Source organism: Lepisosteus platostomus, chromosome 22 (assembly GCF_059453375.1).
Source record: "Lepisosteus platostomus isolate fLepPlt1 chromosome 22, fLepPlt1.hap1, whole genome shotgun sequence".
NCBI lineage: Eukaryota > Metazoa > Chordata > Actinopteri > Semionotiformes > Lepisosteidae > Lepisosteus > Lepisosteus platostomus.
Window position 1 is genome coordinate 12,788,932 of NC_142632.1, and position 18,699 is coordinate 12,807,630.

The window sequence follows — 18,699 nt, forward strand, 5'->3', positions numbered from 1 at the left end:
TAAGCTTTTGTTCTCTTTGAATCTGTTTAGACAGTATGCATAAGGGCCTTCTACTTGAGTAGTGTATGTTGAATATTGTGATGTAGAATGAAATTAACTCTTTACTGCTTAATGCTAGATGATAGCAGTTGTCTTTTTACCTTTTTTAACATTAACTATAAAAACTGTGGAGCGGTGGCACTGTGGCATCTGCGCCTGTGGCTGGAAGGTTGCCTGTTCAAATCCCGCGGCCGGCAGAGGAATCCTACTCCTGCTCCAGGGGCGCTGTACAATGGCTGACCCTGCGCTCTGACCCCAAGCTTCTCTCCCCGTCTGTGTGTCTGTGTCTCATGGAGAGCAAGCTGGGGTATGCGGAAAGATGAATTCCTAATGCAAGAAATTGTATAGGGCTAATAAAGTGATCTCTCATCTCTCTTACTGTTCTGTAAGTTGAGAGGGTTTAACAAAATTTTTGTTATTGTCACTTGCTGACTTTGATCTCCCGGGTAATAGAATTAAGTGTTCCTGAGTTCTGGACTGAAAGGTTGGAAGTACAGGGTTCAGCCGAAGAGGCAAACTGGAAACTGATCAATAGCGATTGCAGCTGAGAAAGCGACATGTTTTAAAAAGGTGCTTCAGCTGAAGAGACAACTGTAAATACAGGTATTTGAGGCCAGGAAGGGAAGGCTTGGCACATTATTTATCGAATGAGACTGTGTGGTAATGAGGTTTTTCTCTTTGCTTCACACTGTTTGAGAAATCTGCCCAAATGTATCATTGTGGTTATTGGCTTAAAGAAGCTTTTTGGTCTTTTAAAATGCGCTATCACAGTCTGAGATTGTGCAGACCTCACAGTGCAGGGCTTTGCATCACTGTTCTGCTGCCCAGCACTAAAATGACCTCACAATAAACCACATTGTATTGAGAACACAGCATAAAGTGAGTATGCAGCTTGATTTACAGTACTGATTTTAGGAATTTTCTGCTTTATATCTGTAATTTCTGGAAATGAATTCCATGTAACAATGAGTGTATTGATTGGCATCCACTTTTTTCTCTTGCTGTCTAGCAACAACGCACAGTGTACAGACTTACACTGGTGAAAGCCTGGAATGTGGATGAGCTCAAGGCCTACGCAGAGCTGGTAGCTCTGGGAAAACCTGACTTCATAGAGGTGAAGGTAGGTCTCTGGCGGCAAATGTCAGTTGAAAATGTCAGATTCTGTTTTATGCATGAGTCTGTAATTGTTTCAGACACAGGTGCAAACTTTTAGCAACTTTTATTGGGGGTGCTTGTCTTTAAACGTATTAACTTTATCAAATAATCCCCCCCCCCCCAAAGAAATATTTTTTCCTAACGTGTCCCTTAAGCTCCTGCTAATGTTGGCAGAGTCTATCCTGCACAGACACTTTTTGACATGAGATGTCAGTTGGCATGATTGACTGATAAGTCATTAAACGATCAATCAAATGAGTCACAATTAACTGTCTGTTAATTAGTTATAATAATGCTAATGATAATAATAAGGTTACTGTGGAGTCCATGACATAATAGTTATTCAACATTCTGAATGTGTGATCCTGCAGTATTCTCACAAACATGTACGAAGTAAAAATTAATTCGCCCCTGCTCTCACAATAATATGGTCAAAATTCTTGGGGTGCTTTAGCAGACGCAGCACCCACAGAGCTGGTGCCTTTGGCGTTATCGTCAGTTTTATTGAATCTCCTCTCTGTAGGCTTGAAACATGCAAATCCCCTAAAGCAAGACCACTAGACCACTTGTTATGTATTGTGGACATTTAGTATTTGATGCTCTTCTTTTTTATTTAGAAACAAGTATTTTTTTTGTTTTTTTTTGCAGTGTAAACTTAAACACTCTAATGAACTAACCGCACCTGGAGAGGTTAATATGCTGGACTGCTGTCAGTTTGCAAAGGGGCTATTGGGAGGCAAATGAACTAAGGCAGCACAAGGCTGATTATCAGTGTACTGGGTTCTCTTTCATTGGGAAGAATTCAAACATTATAATAATCTGTGATGTTTAACAAATATTGTAATTTGAATCAGAGGGCACAACCAAAGAAAGTGTCTTAAAGAGTCTAACGTCAATGCTGGGCTGTACATTGCACTGTAAACCACCTGCAGTGTCCTTACTGAATGACGACAACAGTACAGTGCAGTACAGACCATTGTGACCATCAGAATAGAGGAGTTTAAAAGACTCCTCCCATTACTGAATTAATACTAAAGCTAAAAAGTGCATTTTTGACCGTTACCTGTGAAATATAACCTCAGTAATATGACAGCCTGTCGTTACAGAAGTACATTTTCATTTTCAGTTCTCCCTTTAAGATAGTAATGAGAATAATTGCATTTGTATTTTTTATATTTTCTTGGCTGTAACAGAATTATGAATACATTTGTTTTCGACTCAGAGTTCATAAAAATAAACAGAGTGTCATACCTTTAAGTTTTGTTGTTGATATGAGTCTAAACTCTTTAGGCGGTATTAGTCACTGTGCTTTCCTGTTGTTATTGATCCAAGTAGACACTAAGCCTGAATTTCTGTCTTAGAATAAAAGGATACTGAGCTGCCTTAACATTTTTCAGTTGTATTTTTTTATTGTTATTCTTTGATTTTCTTTCTTTATTCAGTAAAAGTAATTTAATGGAATATTACCATACTTCTGTCTAAGAGTATCACGTGCCTTTCCTTAGATAATCTTGGCTTCTGAGAAATTTTTCCTGAAACCCCTGAATATCAGAAACTGAGAACTGGTTCCATGTTAAGTTCCAAGCTAATTTATGTACCATTCATCAATATGTAGAAAAGGTTTCTGTAATATCTATGTATCTGTATTTGTGTATATATATATTTTGCAAAATGTCTGTCAAGTAAATGTCCATCAGTAATAGCACCATATTGCATACTAAGTCTCATAGAGCAGAGCAGTTTCACTCTCGCATGGCTTTATTTAAGCTGAATATTGTATCATAAGCTTGGATAAGACTAGACGTTTAAGCAAGGCAGTGTTGGAAAATATAGTACTTAGGTCTGCCCGTGTTCTGTGTTTTTTGTTCTGCAACATAAATTCTAATTCCCATTGAAAAACTGTTGCATAGCAACTTCTTGAACTCGTTGTACATTAAGAATGAGACAGATATATGTAATTTTATTTGACACTTACAGTATTTGACTTGCTTCTTTGCTTATGCAGTTTCTTTTCAAAGACAGCTGGCTCTGAATATTAATTCCGAGACACACTGGATATTTACTATAGTAAAAAAAATAAGCAAAGCATAAGCCAAAATTCACCAAAAGGATTCACTTGCTTTTTATTGTTATTGTCAAAGTTTGAACTTGGTACACTACAATAGTCACCTGTGGTCAGACTTTGGCTTCATCTTATTTTGAGATGAATTAGCAATATTCTGAGCAAAACTGGCAATACTGACTCAACATAACCCCTGTCAGTGCTTCAGAACCTCAGTCCTATCAGTGCTTTATACTGTTATCCGTATTTTTATAGTTGAAATGCAGGTTAAATTAAAACTTATATTTTTTTTAATTATAATATAAGAGTCAGCAGACATTTATGCTTAAATTGGTTCTGTTGGATCTGTCCAACTTAAGAACACCCTGCTGCACATTTTCAGTTGCCAATTCTGTTGATTTGCATCTCTCCTGGGTCTGTTACTTGAGGAATTAAAATAATGACAATACTCACAAGTTCATTGTGTGCATGCTACTGTACTACAGTTTGTTTGCATTTCAGAGCAGAAAAAAATAGAGATTTGTTATGATTATAAACTTTATAATAAGATATTTAAGATTCTTATTCACTGGTCTTCTTTTCACTAAAAGGAGAGTCACAAGGCTCATTTTTGCATTTTTGAATTGCAGTTTTAGGTGTTTATAAAAAGAGAGAAGCTTTACTCTTTAAACAGCATGTTAATTAATTCTTCAGGTGCTTTGTCCTTTGTCTTGTGCTCTCCTGCAATCTACAGTATTAGCTAATTTCTTTTCTGCAAAGGAGAGAATCAAGCTGTTGTTTAATGCAATCATGATACTTAATGTAATGACATCATTCTCAGCCAATAGTGCTATGTATTGGGAAAGGCACATTTCATTCAAAGTAAGCACTCAAAGCAGCGCACACTTAAAAGTATGACATGCTGTAACCTAGCAACAATAACCACCCACTTTGAAAAGACTACAAGAGCCTCTGAATTCATTGTGGTCTCTCCAAGCTAAAATGAAAGATTGTGAAATACCTAAAATAAATAAACATTTAAATAACAGCCTACTGTATTGGGTATTCATACTTTAAAAAAGTTTTTATGCCTGGTCTCCGTAATTGCTTATGGGTCATTTTATGGGTTGGTTTGTAAGGACAGTTTTTCTTTTTTCAATTCAACCGGCAAATCATTTTTTTCTCGTTAGGCAGACTGAGGTTTCAGTCACAGGCCATTGTTTTTTTATTTGTTTGTTGTATTCAAACTCAGCCATTTAGTTTTTGTCTGGCTCGTTCTGAGTCATAGTGTTAACAGCAGGGAGCTGACTTAATTCAGTGTGAGTATGTCAGAAAACCTCAGAATTTCCTGAGTTCATTGAAAAAAACGAGTTCATCTTTTTATTAGTAAAACCTGCTGGTTTTACTAATGGGCTCAATCATCGGTTGCATTTTGGTTTCCTGCGGTTCTTTATGATCCTCGCTCATAACTACGAATGCAAGAAGTGTAAGCTGGTTGTTGTTGTCTCCATTAACATCGAAGCTTATGCAGCTGAACTTTGTCCAGCTCTTTTTTTTTTTCAATCAGTAGTAAATCATGATTTGTGCGTAACCTGTGAAAGATAAACCCACTCTTCTTCAGAATCCGTAAATGCTGTGGATGAGTCAAATTTTCACTTTTGAAATGTATTAAAAACGGGGGGGAGGTTGGCAGGATGCAGAAACCTTTACAACGGCCCCAGAAATCTAATCTGAAAGTCTCTATATTATTAATTCTAACCTACCTCTGATTTAAAAGGCGGCTCTTGTGTCGGGCTTGTGAATTATTAAATTAGCTCCAAAGGCATGCCACATGGAGTGGACCGTGGAGGAGTGCTGGAACTCCCTGGTGTGGCGCCACATCAGTATTCTGTGTAAATCAGAGTGACCCTCTTGATGGCCTGGGGGTTTGTTGATTTATGTTTTAAATAATGAGCTCCTCTGCAAGTCTTGACATGCTTTATGGCGTGCGCCCATAAGTTACGGTTGTGCTCAACCCCCTTGCAGCTGCTCCTCCTGTAGTTCATATTTCCAGCAATTACATTTCTGCACAACATCTGTTCGTCTTTAGGTTTTGCATCTACGAAACAAACTTCTTCCTCCATTAGTCCCGTGTTTATTATGCGCAGCCACCTGTAGTGTTATTATCTGCAGGTATGGCAATCTATGTGAGGTGTGCACGTCGCCTCGTCTACCCGGTTGGAACAGGGTGAGCAGAATGACGATTTGGAACAGGGAATCACTCTGGGGCTTTTTGTTCGCTCCGTCCTTTTGCTCCTCCGTTCTCTCCATTTTAAAAGCTGGATTTGTTTACAAAAGAATGGTTTTAATGTGGTACCAGTTCACAGCTGAGAAGAGGGAGTCAGGGGACTGGTTGCATTCATCAAGGTATAGGACTGAAAGCACGTGACTATTGGTTATATGCTCGCAAAGCTCATTATATCCCCCAAATGCTTTCCTGGTACCAGGCTCCTTTAAATGTCCTTCCCGTTAGAGTTGCAAAAGGGCAGGGAAAAGGCTTTCAATTTGTCAGTTTGAGACTGCGGGCTTCAATACTCCTTGCTGCAAGATTTTGGTAGCAGTCTGATGCTCTTTAATGAATTTTTCCTTGTAGTTATTAATTTCTGAACTCTACACTCCTGCTATTTCAAGATCCTAATGAACCATTGTGATTTTGTTATTTTTAAAAATGAATCTAAAAACAAGTGGTGCATGCACACTGTAATCTGAGGCTGAAGGAGGTTCAGAGAAACAGTTATGCTGTCTTGAAGGAAAGCTTCTCTTAAGCATTGACTTGCTGAATTTTCTATTAAACCACAGAGGGCAGCGCTAGCCTTGCAGAAACTGTCATCTTTCTTTGTTAATATCCACACTGGGACCACTTACTTCAAGATCCCCTTCTGGGATTCTGAGTCACTGGCTCAGCCTTCTGTTAGCAATTTGTTGGCTTTCATTGATCTTCATGTGTTATACTTGGCATTGGCGGAATAAGAGATTCTTGTTAAATTATAAAAGTATTCTGTGCGGACTGTTACTTGTCACTTCTTGGCTTGACAAGGGAGTGAGGTTGACAAGGCAGCTGCTTTTGTGACTTTTGTGCATTAGATCCATGGTCTCTGTTTCTGTCTATATCTATAGGGGCCCAAAGGTCTCCTTCCAGGTGAAAATGACTGATTCCATTCATCAGCTGAGGTCACGCACCTGCATATCATCTCATTAGCATTACAGGTTCATTATTTGTTGTGAATAATGTTGCCTCGTCCCTACAGTTGGAGATAGTAGATCCTACACTCATCATCAGGAGGAAAACAGCCTTCCTAAACATCTTCTACTCTCTCACCCAGCACAATCTGAGGAAAATGTGGATGTGTACACACACTGCTTAAGTGCACCAGTACACTGATGTGTTGAGCTGTGGCAGCAGATTTGAAGATTGATTTAAAGTATAGGTATAATAGAGATTGCATGATGATGGAATGGTGATTGAACAATGGACTGGGTGTATGGTGAGATGCAGTAGAAAAGAACAAAAGGGATGGAGAATTTCTGCTTAAATAACTATGAGCAGAACTTTACTGTAAGTGATGTGAAGTGTGTACTCCAAACTTTATGTATTAAAAAGGATAAGCTAGTTCAAATTGAAATAAAAACTAGGTTCTTAAATATAAAACAACCGTGGTAATTGGCAAGATTCCAAAGATAAATTCAGTCTGATTATAGCAAAACGTAAATTAAAAGCAAGCCTACAGTTCCATACTGGTTTTGCCTCACATCTCAGAACAGATGACATCTTTTAGATTAGTATCTTTTAGATTAGCACTCACAAGTGTATTAATTTCCTTTTTGATTACATTGTCTTCAGCTGATGGATATTTTATGTGAGTTCAGACCTCAAGACTGAGGCTTGAGGACATTATGTAGCCCTTTGTGTAGTGCTGTACATTAGCCTTTGTTACTGTTGTAATCGCAATCCCAGTGGTTGTGTGTGGTTCTGCATAAAATAACAGAAATGGTGGTGATTATTTATTAAAAGTACCAGAGGTAAATTTTGGTGGGTAATAAACAGAATGTTTCATTGATTTTTATTTCAGAGTCTGTCAGTTTAGTGTGTCGGGTGTTTTACGGACTGAATAAGAGCCTGTTAAAGAGCTAAGCAAATAAAAATAATACCTTTCTTCTGGTGTGTCAGGGTATCATGATTCTTGTTAATGGTCTGTGTACTCAGTGCCACTAAATGCCTTGAAAATTTCTTGCAGGCTGATGAGATCCATATCTGACTTAGAAAAGAGTTATATCAACTTTATCAGTCCTAATATTTGTTTCGGAGCCTTACTAAATTTGCACTCGTGCATCTTTTTCTTAGAAGTTCTATGGATGTTTGGGGAAAAAAAAAGCACTGTCATCAGTCCGTGTTTTCATAGTGGTGTCAGTTTAGCATGCAGTTCTTTGTGTTCACTATTGCCTGCAATATCCCTCCCCAAGCCAGCCTTGTTGAAGAAAGTTTGCAGAGGCCAGAACTGCAGGCGGCAACCTTCCTTGTGAATAGTGGGAATGTTAATGGAGACTGGCATCTTGGTGCTTTGATCTTGATGTGATATCTGTCGATAGCAAGAAAACGGGTGTCAGTCTGAATTCCAGCCTGTCCCCGGGGAAGCATGAGACCTTCTTCTAAATTGGTCTCCGGTGCCATGTGAGAAGAGCCCTTGGGCAGTGCCGACAGGTCCCCCCCGTTATTTTAACAATCCATGTCCCCTGTACTCTTTAAATTTGACGTCTGTCCTCAAGCTTGCGCTGTCTGGTGCCAGAGCTTGGTTTGAGCTGCTTTGTGTGGCAGCTGATAGGTTTTTGAAGTGACACCTGCGGCCTGGCAACTGGGCCTTGCCTGTCACCGTTTGTCAGGGGGCACCTGGGAAAAGTCTCTTAACCCATCTGTGAGCCTGTCCTCTCAAGCCGATCTTTTCTGGTCCTGCCCGTGCAGCATTAACATCTGTTTGATTTCCTCTCCCCCCTCTGCGACCAGGGAGTGACGTACTGTGGAGAGAGCTCTGCCAGCAACCTGACCATGGCTAATGTTCCCTGGCACGAGGAGGTCACCCACTTCGTGCAGCAGCTGGCAGACCAGCTTCCCGATTACGAGATCGCCTCAGAGCACGAGCACTCCAACTGCCTCCTCCTCGCACACATCAAGGTAAGACGGACTCCTCGCCCGGCGCTGTCTGACTCCCCTTATCCATGTGTGAATCGGGCTCCAGTTTCATGTTCACATGTTCCTCCTAATGTGAGAAGGCCCTCAACCAAATTCATTCCCTTTGACATAGCCTTGGATTTGCAGTGCCTTAACCACCTTCTGCTTTTTATGTTTAGAAAATATATAAAACGCTGTACAAACTACTGTACATTGTCAGATGTTTGTTGTCAGCTGAATCCCTCTGTTGAAATAGCCTGTTCAGGGTCCGTATTCTTTTTTTTTTTCGTCTTTCTGCCATTTTGGCTGAGACGATATAGTCTGCTTATTGGACTTACTTTCAGCTGTCAAAACAAGAACCTGCAGTCTTTCTGCAGAATTTTTTTTTCTTAAAATGTTTAACACTGATTTCCTGATCTTGATCTTCTTTTGATGAAAAGTTCCTGTTAATTTCTGCATATCCCAGTTGCCATATTGTATACAGTTTGACATTTATTTCTTATGGTTAAATCCTTTTAACAAGGTGTTTGTTTTTTTTTTGTTGGACCACATTCACGTCTGACAGTATTAGTATTTTTGTGGCAGACTTCCATTTGTGAAACTCTTTGTGCTGGTCTATTTATAATAACAATTATATGCAAATGTTTGTTTTTTTTCGCTTTCCAAATCAGCCTCTTAAGCTTGTGGATCAGACTGAGAGTTAAATGCTCCCTCATTTAAAAGTTGCCAGTGTAATGAAGTACTCTTTGTGTGCTTTAATGTTGCAACATTTCTCCAGCAGTGATTGTTTCTTGTCACGCCAGCTCAACAGTAAGCCATCCATGGAAAATAAGCCTTTACCAATATGACAGCATTCCATAGATTCTGCCCCCTGTCCCGTGGTATTAATTTCATGAACTGGAATCCCATATACCTAATTGTTAATGAGTAATGATTCATTGTGTTCTAGTTTTTCAACAGTGGAAAATTCATCACTTGAAAAAAAAATCACTGCACAGTTCTGTTGCAAAGAAAAGTTCTGTTTAAGATGCAAATCTCTCCCAGGAGTTCATTTTTTTTGTCCCTGGCTGAACCTTTTGATATTTAAACATGAAAGTCATTATTTTGCCCTATTTATTTTATTAAATGTATCTTTCAGCTCGGTGTTCTAGCACTTAAATTGCAACCTCTGATTCTTTGCCTGATTTGTGTTTCTATGAAGGTAGAGATACTGCCAGTTTATTTTTTTTGTGCGGAAAACAAATGTTTGGTAGGAAAGACAGCTCAAATATCTTATAAGCAAAGATTTGCAAAGTTCCAGTGGTGTTGCTGCTTCCCTTTGGTACCTACACTACATGTTATGACCTGTCAAACTGTAACCTGATCACCAGCCACCGTCTTTGACTGTGAAAAAGCCACAGTTTTCTGCATTAAGATGTTTGGGGTTGTTGCTCTCTCACTTGACCTCAACTGGTGTATCAGCCAATTATTTCAATGCAGAGATTCGCAATAACTGACTGAAGCCTGACAGGTCATAACCTGATCCAGACAGCTGGAGGTAGTGAGACTGTTAATGAGTTTTCCAGTGAGTTAGATGGCAGATGATCTCTTCGTCACTGGTGAATGACTGAGGTTGAAAATGGTAGACCAAAACGATAGGATACTCATGAATATTTGCTATAGCTATTTAAATCTTATTTAGAGTATTTGACTACATGCCAGAGAAACGGAGGGAGATCAGTCTTCGATATTTTATACACAGGGTTTTCGCTCTTTACCTTTCAAGAGGTTAGTTCAAGAGCAAAAACCCTTCATATAAACTATAGTGTTTAATAAATTGCTTAACTCATCTATCACTGCAGTGAAGCCTGGCAGGACTGGATATTCCTTGTGCTCAGGAACACAGATTCTAGGGAAATTTTTCAAAATTGTATTCTGTGCTCTTTTACTCTTCCAGAGTTAGCCAACAGTAAGGAGGATTTATAGATGTAAATGCTCAATTATATGTAATTTGCTTTGTGAAAAAGGCTAGCTAGGTGGCTCCCTATGGCCTGACCCAAGAGCTTTCCAAACTGTGAATAAGTGTTCCATGAAGAAAATGTCAGTGCTTGTGATGTTGTGATGTTTTTCTTTCTACAATATTAAATGTGAAATTTTGAATGTCTTGGATCTCATTCATAGAAGAAATGAACTTTGGCTTTTTTCCTATACTTGGTGACTGAAATTCTACAGTCAATGAGGATATTTGCAGTACCACTGCACTGAACCTACACGACTTGCACTATGCACTCTCAGAATTCTTCCCTCCTACGAACAATGACCATGCTTGGGTCAAAAATGGGTTTTCAGTTAAGATGAAGACATTTGGCTGAGCAGCGCAAGATTATGAGAGTCGATTAACTTGACTTTCGGCTCTCAACTCAAACAAAGGTTTGACAGATTTTCGCTAAATAATTTTTGGAACAGCCTACTTCAGGAGTTCCTGAATATAGTAGAAGCATGTGGTTTGAGTTCCCTTTGATATGATACGCTCATGTAAAACTCGATGTTTGTATCACACTGCAACAACATTAAAATACAGGGATAGACTTGATCCTTCGTCTAATATGAGGATCTTGGTTTCTGGTCCTGTTCCCAATATTAAGTGATTTTGTGATTGAAAGACACAGAAACACTCTTTCCATTAAAACATGTCAAATGATGCTTATTTATATATCATTATATAATTCATTTACTGTATGGAAATGGAGCAGATGGTTCACAGCAGGGTGAATATGGATGGGGAGACCAGCTCGCCTCCTAACTGCTAGATGGTGCTCTGGTGCCAGGTGTTTTAAGAACGGACTGGCAGCTGCCCAGCTACTATTCCTTTATAAGTCACTGTAGACCTTAGCTGTGCTTTCATCTTCCTGTTGTGCTACCTTCTTCCTTACCAAACCAAAGAGTAAAACCCACATACAAGCACAGCAATACACTTATTTACATAAACATTATATGCAAATCGTTTCCTTTGTTTCTCAATTTCAGTGGACAGTGAAGTCCCAGTTTCAGGTAGCTAGGATGCTGTTTTCATTTGGAGCTTTATTTTCTTTTAAACCACAGCTATAACCACGATGGCCTGCACCAAAGCTCCTAGACATTGTGTGAATGTACTCCCTCACCAGAATCATTATGGTCACCTCTTGTTCCCTAAAGCTACAGGCCCCATTGCTGAAACAGTTAGCATTTCCAAATTGGGTGGATATAGTAAAACGAAAATGACTAAATCAGTATTTCTGACATGCTTTACTGAGTAACCACTAAAAGTGATTCTTGGGAGTCAGTCCTTCCTGTCATCAGTTTTGACATTTGACTCAATTGAGGGTTAATTGTTGCCGAGAATGTGAGATTCTTTTTCCAAAACAGTTAAAGGTCAAGTATAGATCAAGTAGCTTTAAGTTTCTTGGTTTTTGTATGTTTTCTGATTATATTGTTTCTGTGATTTTGGCTTATGTTTGTATGCTGTTTTATCTGCCATATTTTGAGATGTTTTTCCTCATGAAAGAATGGGAAAACTTTAATCCGTTCATCCATTTTCTAACCGCTTCATCCATTTCAGGGTCACTGGGGAGCTAGAGACTATCTCACCAAGCAATGGGCTCAAGGCAGGGTACGCCCTGGGTGGGACGCAGGGCACATACTCAGTGGGAATACATGAGTGTACTGTAAAATGCTTGAATGGTATCTGCAGGAAATTTAATCATTATGTTTCCAGGAAGCATGTCTTTAGGAGTGTTGAGGAGCCATTTTTCATTTAATACCTTGTAATTCATCATAGACACATCTGTCTGTGAAGCATTTTCAATATTTTATTGATTTATTTTTATATGGGGTCCTTGATGGTTCCCTTATTCCCTTTACACCTCGTATCTGCTTTAGTCCTTCTCATTAATTTACACCTTCCTGTAGTCTGAATCACTGTGAGCCCCATGTCTTTGCACTTTCAAATGCATTTTTTGTCACGCCCACTCATCAAGAAAAAAATATTGAATTTATCTTTAAACGTTTAGATGTTTACAGGTTTCCCCTTAATGGTTTGTGTTTTATAGCATAAATGCAAAGGGCTTTGTAAAGAGACAAACAAGAGTTTCAGTCTAACTTGATTTTGTCCCACTTTAACACTTGTGTAATGAAATAAGTGTTTAAAGGTTGGGCACAAATCCAGCACACAAGGCTAGCTCTTTGCTTTAAGTTTGCTGTTTGGCAACTCATACAGCAAACACAGTTTAAAGGCATTAGTTAAGAGCTTTAGCTTACTTTTATTACACTTGTAAACAACAGTATGCTTTTATTTAGGGAGGCAGCCAAAAGAGATGGAACCTAATTTTGTGGGTCATTAATGGCATTTAAACGAATGCACTGCAATTGTTAGCCCTGAACCAAAACAGATGCTAGATTTATAGAATTTATTGTGGAACTTCACCGAACAGGCACATAAATTATTTCCGCTCTTTCAACAGCTAGTCTTTGTGTCATGTAATTTTCAAGACTCTCATGCTCACAAGCTGTTGCCTAAACAGTTCGGGTTATTTCAGTTAAAGAAGTACCAGTCAGTTTTAAAATGCATTACCCTGTTCTTTGAGAACTGTACTATATTTGTAAAACTACCCGTTATTCTTTTTAAACTGTTTGATACGGGCAAGAAATAGAAAACAAGGCCATAGCTCATTGAGTATTTTATAGGACGAAAAGAGCCCATAGCTACCAAAGGATTCACAGTGGCAGGTGATGTTGTGGTCAGTGGCAAAATTCATCCCAAATGTGTTAAATCACCTCATGAGGCGGGTAGCCACACATGCAAGCATGTTCACACATTAGACTGTTTGGATTGTAGAATGATTTGATTGTAACAATGTTTCATTCGTTTGGGAATAGTCCAACTGGAAACTTTACAAACCCATATCATTCATCAGTAGGTGAAGATGGATATTTTGCCATTTCCTCTGATCCAGAATGCATGCCTTTATTTTCTTCTGCATTCAATGTTGTTGCACTTCTATGACAGGTATCTTCAAACCAATCAGCTAAGGAAGGATTGTGGTGTTTTTTTTAGTATTTGAGCATGAAAGAAACTTTCTGCATGAAAGAAATCCAAAATGTTGTTTCTAAAGATTTCTAAAGCTACTCTCTGCACAAATCTAGGGGTAAGGAACTTTCTGTGTGTTCTTCTGCAGATATTTGAGTTTAACGTTATCTACTGTTCAAAAATAATTAAATATAAGATTTACAAAGTGTTTCACTTTCAAGTAGGTTAAGAATTGCAGCATTATATTCTTGGGGCTGAATAAGAAAATTCTTTATTTTTAGAACTTAAGACCTGAGATGTACAGTAGATGTTGTAAACAATACACCCTTTGACTTATAAAATGGGTTTATGTCGATATACCCTACCATTATCACCTCAGTTAAATGGGATTTCCAAACAGTCATAAGCCAAAAATTGAAATGGATTTCTAGCCTCCTGTGATGGTGACGAAGAAAGTAGCTCCAGTATTTCCTGCGGTGACCTATTGGCAGAGTGTGTTGTTTATTTAGTTTAGTTCGGAGACCAGTGGGAGTGGAGGTGGTGATTCATAGATGTGAATTGCTATTTAATGAAAACATGAGGCCCTCTGGATGTGCCCCCTGGAAACCTTTCTTGTAAAGGGTTGTAGACAAACAAGATTGATAGGGTTTTGAGTCATCTGCTTTGAAGAAGCCTAAATACAAGGATAAGAACCAGTATGATATAAAAATCCACATTGGTCTCAACAGATAATGCAGAAGGGGAATTAAAAAAAAAAACTCAGAAATGAGTGATCGCGGTAGCCTTTATTCTGCATCAAAATTACAGTTTCTACAAATAAACTTGGAAGCTTTTGTTGTTACGGAGTTAGTTGAAATTGCTGACTGCTCAGTCATCAGTTTTCTCTTTCACATTTGTCCCACATGGTGTTTGCAATGCAGCCAGATTCATAGGAAGCAAGCTTTTTTTTATTTTTGTGAAAACGTTCACCTCTCTAATGAGCTGTGTAGTTTGGGAAATAAATGTATCCAATCCTGAATGTGAAAAAATAGCTGTGTAGTTAATATAGAATATGAAGCAATGCAGTACCTGAGCAAGGGGACTTAAGAGAGTTCTTTCAATGTGTATAATTCAGACATTTACATATGCCTGCAGCCCCTGCTTGTATCTGTTTCGGTCCTGTCTGCCACTCAGTGAGATGAAAGAGATTTGACATTGCCCACGCTGTTTCTATGAGTTTCAGAAAGATATTAATCCCCTTAGCTGTCAGATGCAGGTTTGAATGACAGAACAGGAAAGAAACCTCTTTGCTCGTGCCCCGATGTTTAAGAATCTATAAACAATTAAATCCATGCTTAGAGTTGTCTTGTATTTTAATCTGAGAAAATATGAAATCCTGCTTTGCTCAGTTTGGGTCTTAATATCAGTGGAGGAGAATAATGTGGGTTGTGTTTTTTTCTCATTTTACGTATGATAGGTCAGTGCATCAGCTGTGTTCAAAGCATTCAGTAGCAGATAATGCACCGCCTCCCCCTTCCTGTGATAGATGCAGTGGTAGAGCTAATATGAAATACTGAAATTGAATAATGTGACTGAATCCCATTAGCAGATTGAAGAAGTTATGCAAAAGGCAGAACTGAGGATGATATGTGCTTAATAGGCCAAATTGCTGTATTATTTATTCTGAGATTCCCACTCTATAGTGATTTGTAGTCCAATTGTAGGCCTGTGTTTCTCGACGATCCTTTTGGCAGACTATAAAATGTATAACAATCTGCTGTGGACAAGCATCAGCAGCTATGAGCGATTGCCACATTCACACTTGGCTTTCTTTTGTTTTCAGTCTCAGTAAAGCCTCTTTTAATAATACGCCAAGGATAATTTTTCGGAACCTGTTTTGGTGGTGAATTAAACAGGAAGGCAGACAGAGCGTGGTTTAGTGAAAAGAACTAGAAATTCCTTATTTCTTTGTAGTGGATTGAAAAAAATATGGGGCAAACTAGAGACTTAAGAAACTTAAGAACAAACAGACCACCAAAAAAGGACAAAGAAATGTTAAACTGGTGTAAACTGTATTTACTAACTGTTGCAAAAGTGTAACTGATTGTACCTTATGACAGCATATTGGTTGCAGGGTTTCTTTCTCAAAATCAGGAGTGAATGAAATTTAATCAATGTAGCTCACTGGATTTGCTGCATGTCTGTTCAGAAATGGATTAAGAAACCTTGGGCCTTTTTGGAGCAGCCGTGACTGTTAATGGTTATTGCTTTCCGAACAAACAGAGCGCCAAGTCACAGCTCTGTCTTTGTGTTCGTGTTCCTGCGTTTTGAGGAGACTGAGATATGTAATGGAATATATACCTACATATAGACAAGGATAGAGAGATGTAGCTATGAGAAGCAAGAAAACACCTGTTGATTTTCAGTCTCTTGTCTGATGACGGAATTGCAAATAAACATGTTTCAGCAACATTCCAAGCCATGAGATACAAACTACAGTGTTGGTAAATAATTTTCATCCAGTGCTGCAGCCTGGATTTATTTTATGCAAAGATATCAATTTTTCCTTTTTAAAATCGGGAGCCTGTCTATGTATACTGAAGTGTCAAATATGTTCGACAGCCAAATTATTTTTTAACATTAGAATGATGGATTATAGTTCTGGATGCAGACGTAGCCTTCATCAATGTTTTGTGTACGTTGTTTCTCTTTCTGACTGGGGAATAATCACTCATCGTTCTGTTTCTATTTTCTTCAAGCTGGGTAATAGTTGCCACTAATAATTTCCTATTACTATAGCAGCATTGGGCTTGCCAGTGTTTTGTGCTTGCTTAAGGGTAAAACAAGGAGCAGAGGGTCTTGTATTCAGGTAACTCACGCACCAATGAGTGCCTCCTTGGCACCACACCGTCTTTAGTTTGCACCAGACCAATTGTTTTGCTGCTTTAGAGCAACATTATTAGGTGAGAAAATGGCCTATATCTGTGACAAATTGGTTGGGGTCTGGGAGTAGGGCCAGAGCAGTTTCTCAGCACACTGTGATGGGGAATGTCTGCGTCAGTGAACGTCCAGTACAGAACTTCCCTGGCTAGGAATGCAGACTTTAACTCTGTCTCGTTTGTGTTTTTGCTTGAGAGTAGAACTGTCACAACCTCCTCTCTTAACAATGGGTTTTGTGAGTTCTTGTAGTTAAATGTGTCTGATCCACATTTGAAATTGCTTTCAAAATGTATGGCTGTTGAACAACACGTCTTTTCAACCACAGGGTGATTGGCACTCCCCCTGGATTTTCAGTGGTGCTCTGGTTGAAAACTCATTACAACCCACTAAGTGCAGTTGGTTAAGCCTTAGATTTCTCAGCATTGTAATACTAGAATCAGATGTCAGCAGTCTGGAGAGTGAGGGCTGGAGACAGACTGAACTACCCTCTTACTGTACACTGGAATGGCAGTGGCACATTGCCAGAAATAACTTGCAGAACATTTATCCTAACTGTACCCTCTCTGTCTCTTTTATGTGCAGGAGTTTGACTGAAGGGAGCAGATTGAAGTAAAACAAATAATTGAAAAATGCTACTTTAACTTTGCAGATAAATAAGGCAACAGAAAGTGGTTTCTTTTGAAGTGCGCTTGGCTTGTTAAAGTCGCAGAAACAGGATTACCTCCAGGTCTCTGTAAGAATTCTCCTCCTCAGGTGTCCATGTGCAATTTTATCTGTCATGTCTGCAGAAATGGATAAATTAGCCGCCTTTGTTTCTTTGCCCCCTCTTTCCCGTCGTTCAGTTTAAAGTTGCTGGGGAGTGGTGGACCTGGATCGACTACGAGAGATTCCAGGAGCTCGTCGGGGAGTTGGAAGAGAGTGGGGGCGCAAACACCTTCACAGCTTTGGACTACGTGGCAAAGACTCCCAGATGGGCCGTGTTCGGGGCCAAGGAGAGAGGGTTCGATCCTGCAGACACCCGCTTCCAAAGAAAAAACAAAACTAAGGATCTTTCCGGATGCTGACACTGGTTGACCTTCCATTAGGTTATCTCTTTCCTTGTTCAAAGGTTTTTTTTTTGCCTGGTTTTAACTCATAAAAGATCAAAGCTGGATGTGCCCAGTTATTCTTCAATGAAAGGATGTGCATGTGAGTGGTGATATCATCTTCCAATTGACAGACACCTGTCAAGATCATTTTGGGATGCATTTGTGGAGAATTTGGATTTTTATCCGCTGGTGCTTTACCAGGATTTTATTCTCTAGAAATAACTCTCCATAATTACTTTTTAAAGGCATATCTTTAAATTGTCATCCCTTGAGTTTTTGCACTTGTTAATCATTGATTCACATGAACAGGTCTCTGTACTTAGGTCTACAAAATCAGGGATTTTAGGTGCTTTTTGTGACCTTAGCTGAATTGTCTGATAGTAGCTGTTACTTCTCCGTAGTTGGTACACTCTGCTGTTGAGCCAAGTCGTTTTAAGGTATGTTTTTAGAAAAGTTCAACAGAGCAGTTGTTTTTCTTCCTCCCTCATGTGATCCCAATAAAAAAGAAATAAAAATGAATGTGTGGCTTTTTTCAAAGTAATTTGCAAAAGAACTGGTTTCACATTCCAAAGTTAACCTGTGCCCTAGACATCAGCACAGCAGATGAACTGCCAAACCCTGATGAGTCTCCAGTAGGCTAATGTGTGAAGTAATTATTGTGATTGTTTTGTAGCTGGGATTTCGTTCCCTTTCCTAGTATGCGGCCACATTGCCTAAACAGTGAAATTAAGCTTGCTGTCAGTGCTGAGGTTTGAGCCAGACAGAAATGAACCCCAATGTCACTTAAGGAGGTTGGTCTTCTTTTTTTATCAAAACAACATTTGCTTCTTTCTCTTGTAAGCAAGAAGTAACAGCCGCTGGACAGACAGAAGGCAATTTAACTTTTATACTTTCATAGATTTTGAGGCAATTTGCAATGTTTTCTTTAACAAACTGCTTAACATACAATAAAGAAGATAAAAAAAATGGACATTTGGGTATGTTGCATTTGTCCGTGTCTATATGGATGTAACATTCCTGTACGTAAATCACAACATCCTATTGGAGTGCATGAAATATTATCTAAGGATGACTGATATCCCTTTGTTAGTTTTAGCTTCTGTTTGGCTAACAGGAGCCAATTCATAACTCTGGGTGGTTTTAAATCTAGTGTTGTCCTACTTATCTGCGCTGTCTCACAAAATTCTGTATTGGGACCTTTACTATTAAG

At 38.9% G+C, this 18,699-nt stretch overlaps 1 protein-coding gene across 1 annotated transcript in view; it reads left to right on the forward strand.

Moving 5' to 3' along the window:
- tyw1 (tRNA-yW synthesizing protein 1 homolog (S. cerevisiae)) overlaps positions 1–18,459 on the forward strand; it is a 66,994-nt gene extending 48,535 nt beyond the window's left edge. Inside the window, exons 14-16 of the mRNA XM_088616047.1 lie at positions 1,049–1,159; positions 8,274–8,441; positions 17,244–18,459. Coding sequence (XP_088472173.1) covers positions 1,049–1,159; positions 8,274–8,441; positions 17,244–17,465 — 501 coding nt within the window. The 3' untranslated portion in view covers positions 17,466–18,459. The remainder of the gene's footprint in view (positions 1–1,048; positions 1,160–8,273; positions 8,442–17,243) is intronic.
- Positions 18,460–18,699: the final 240 nt, after the last annotated feature.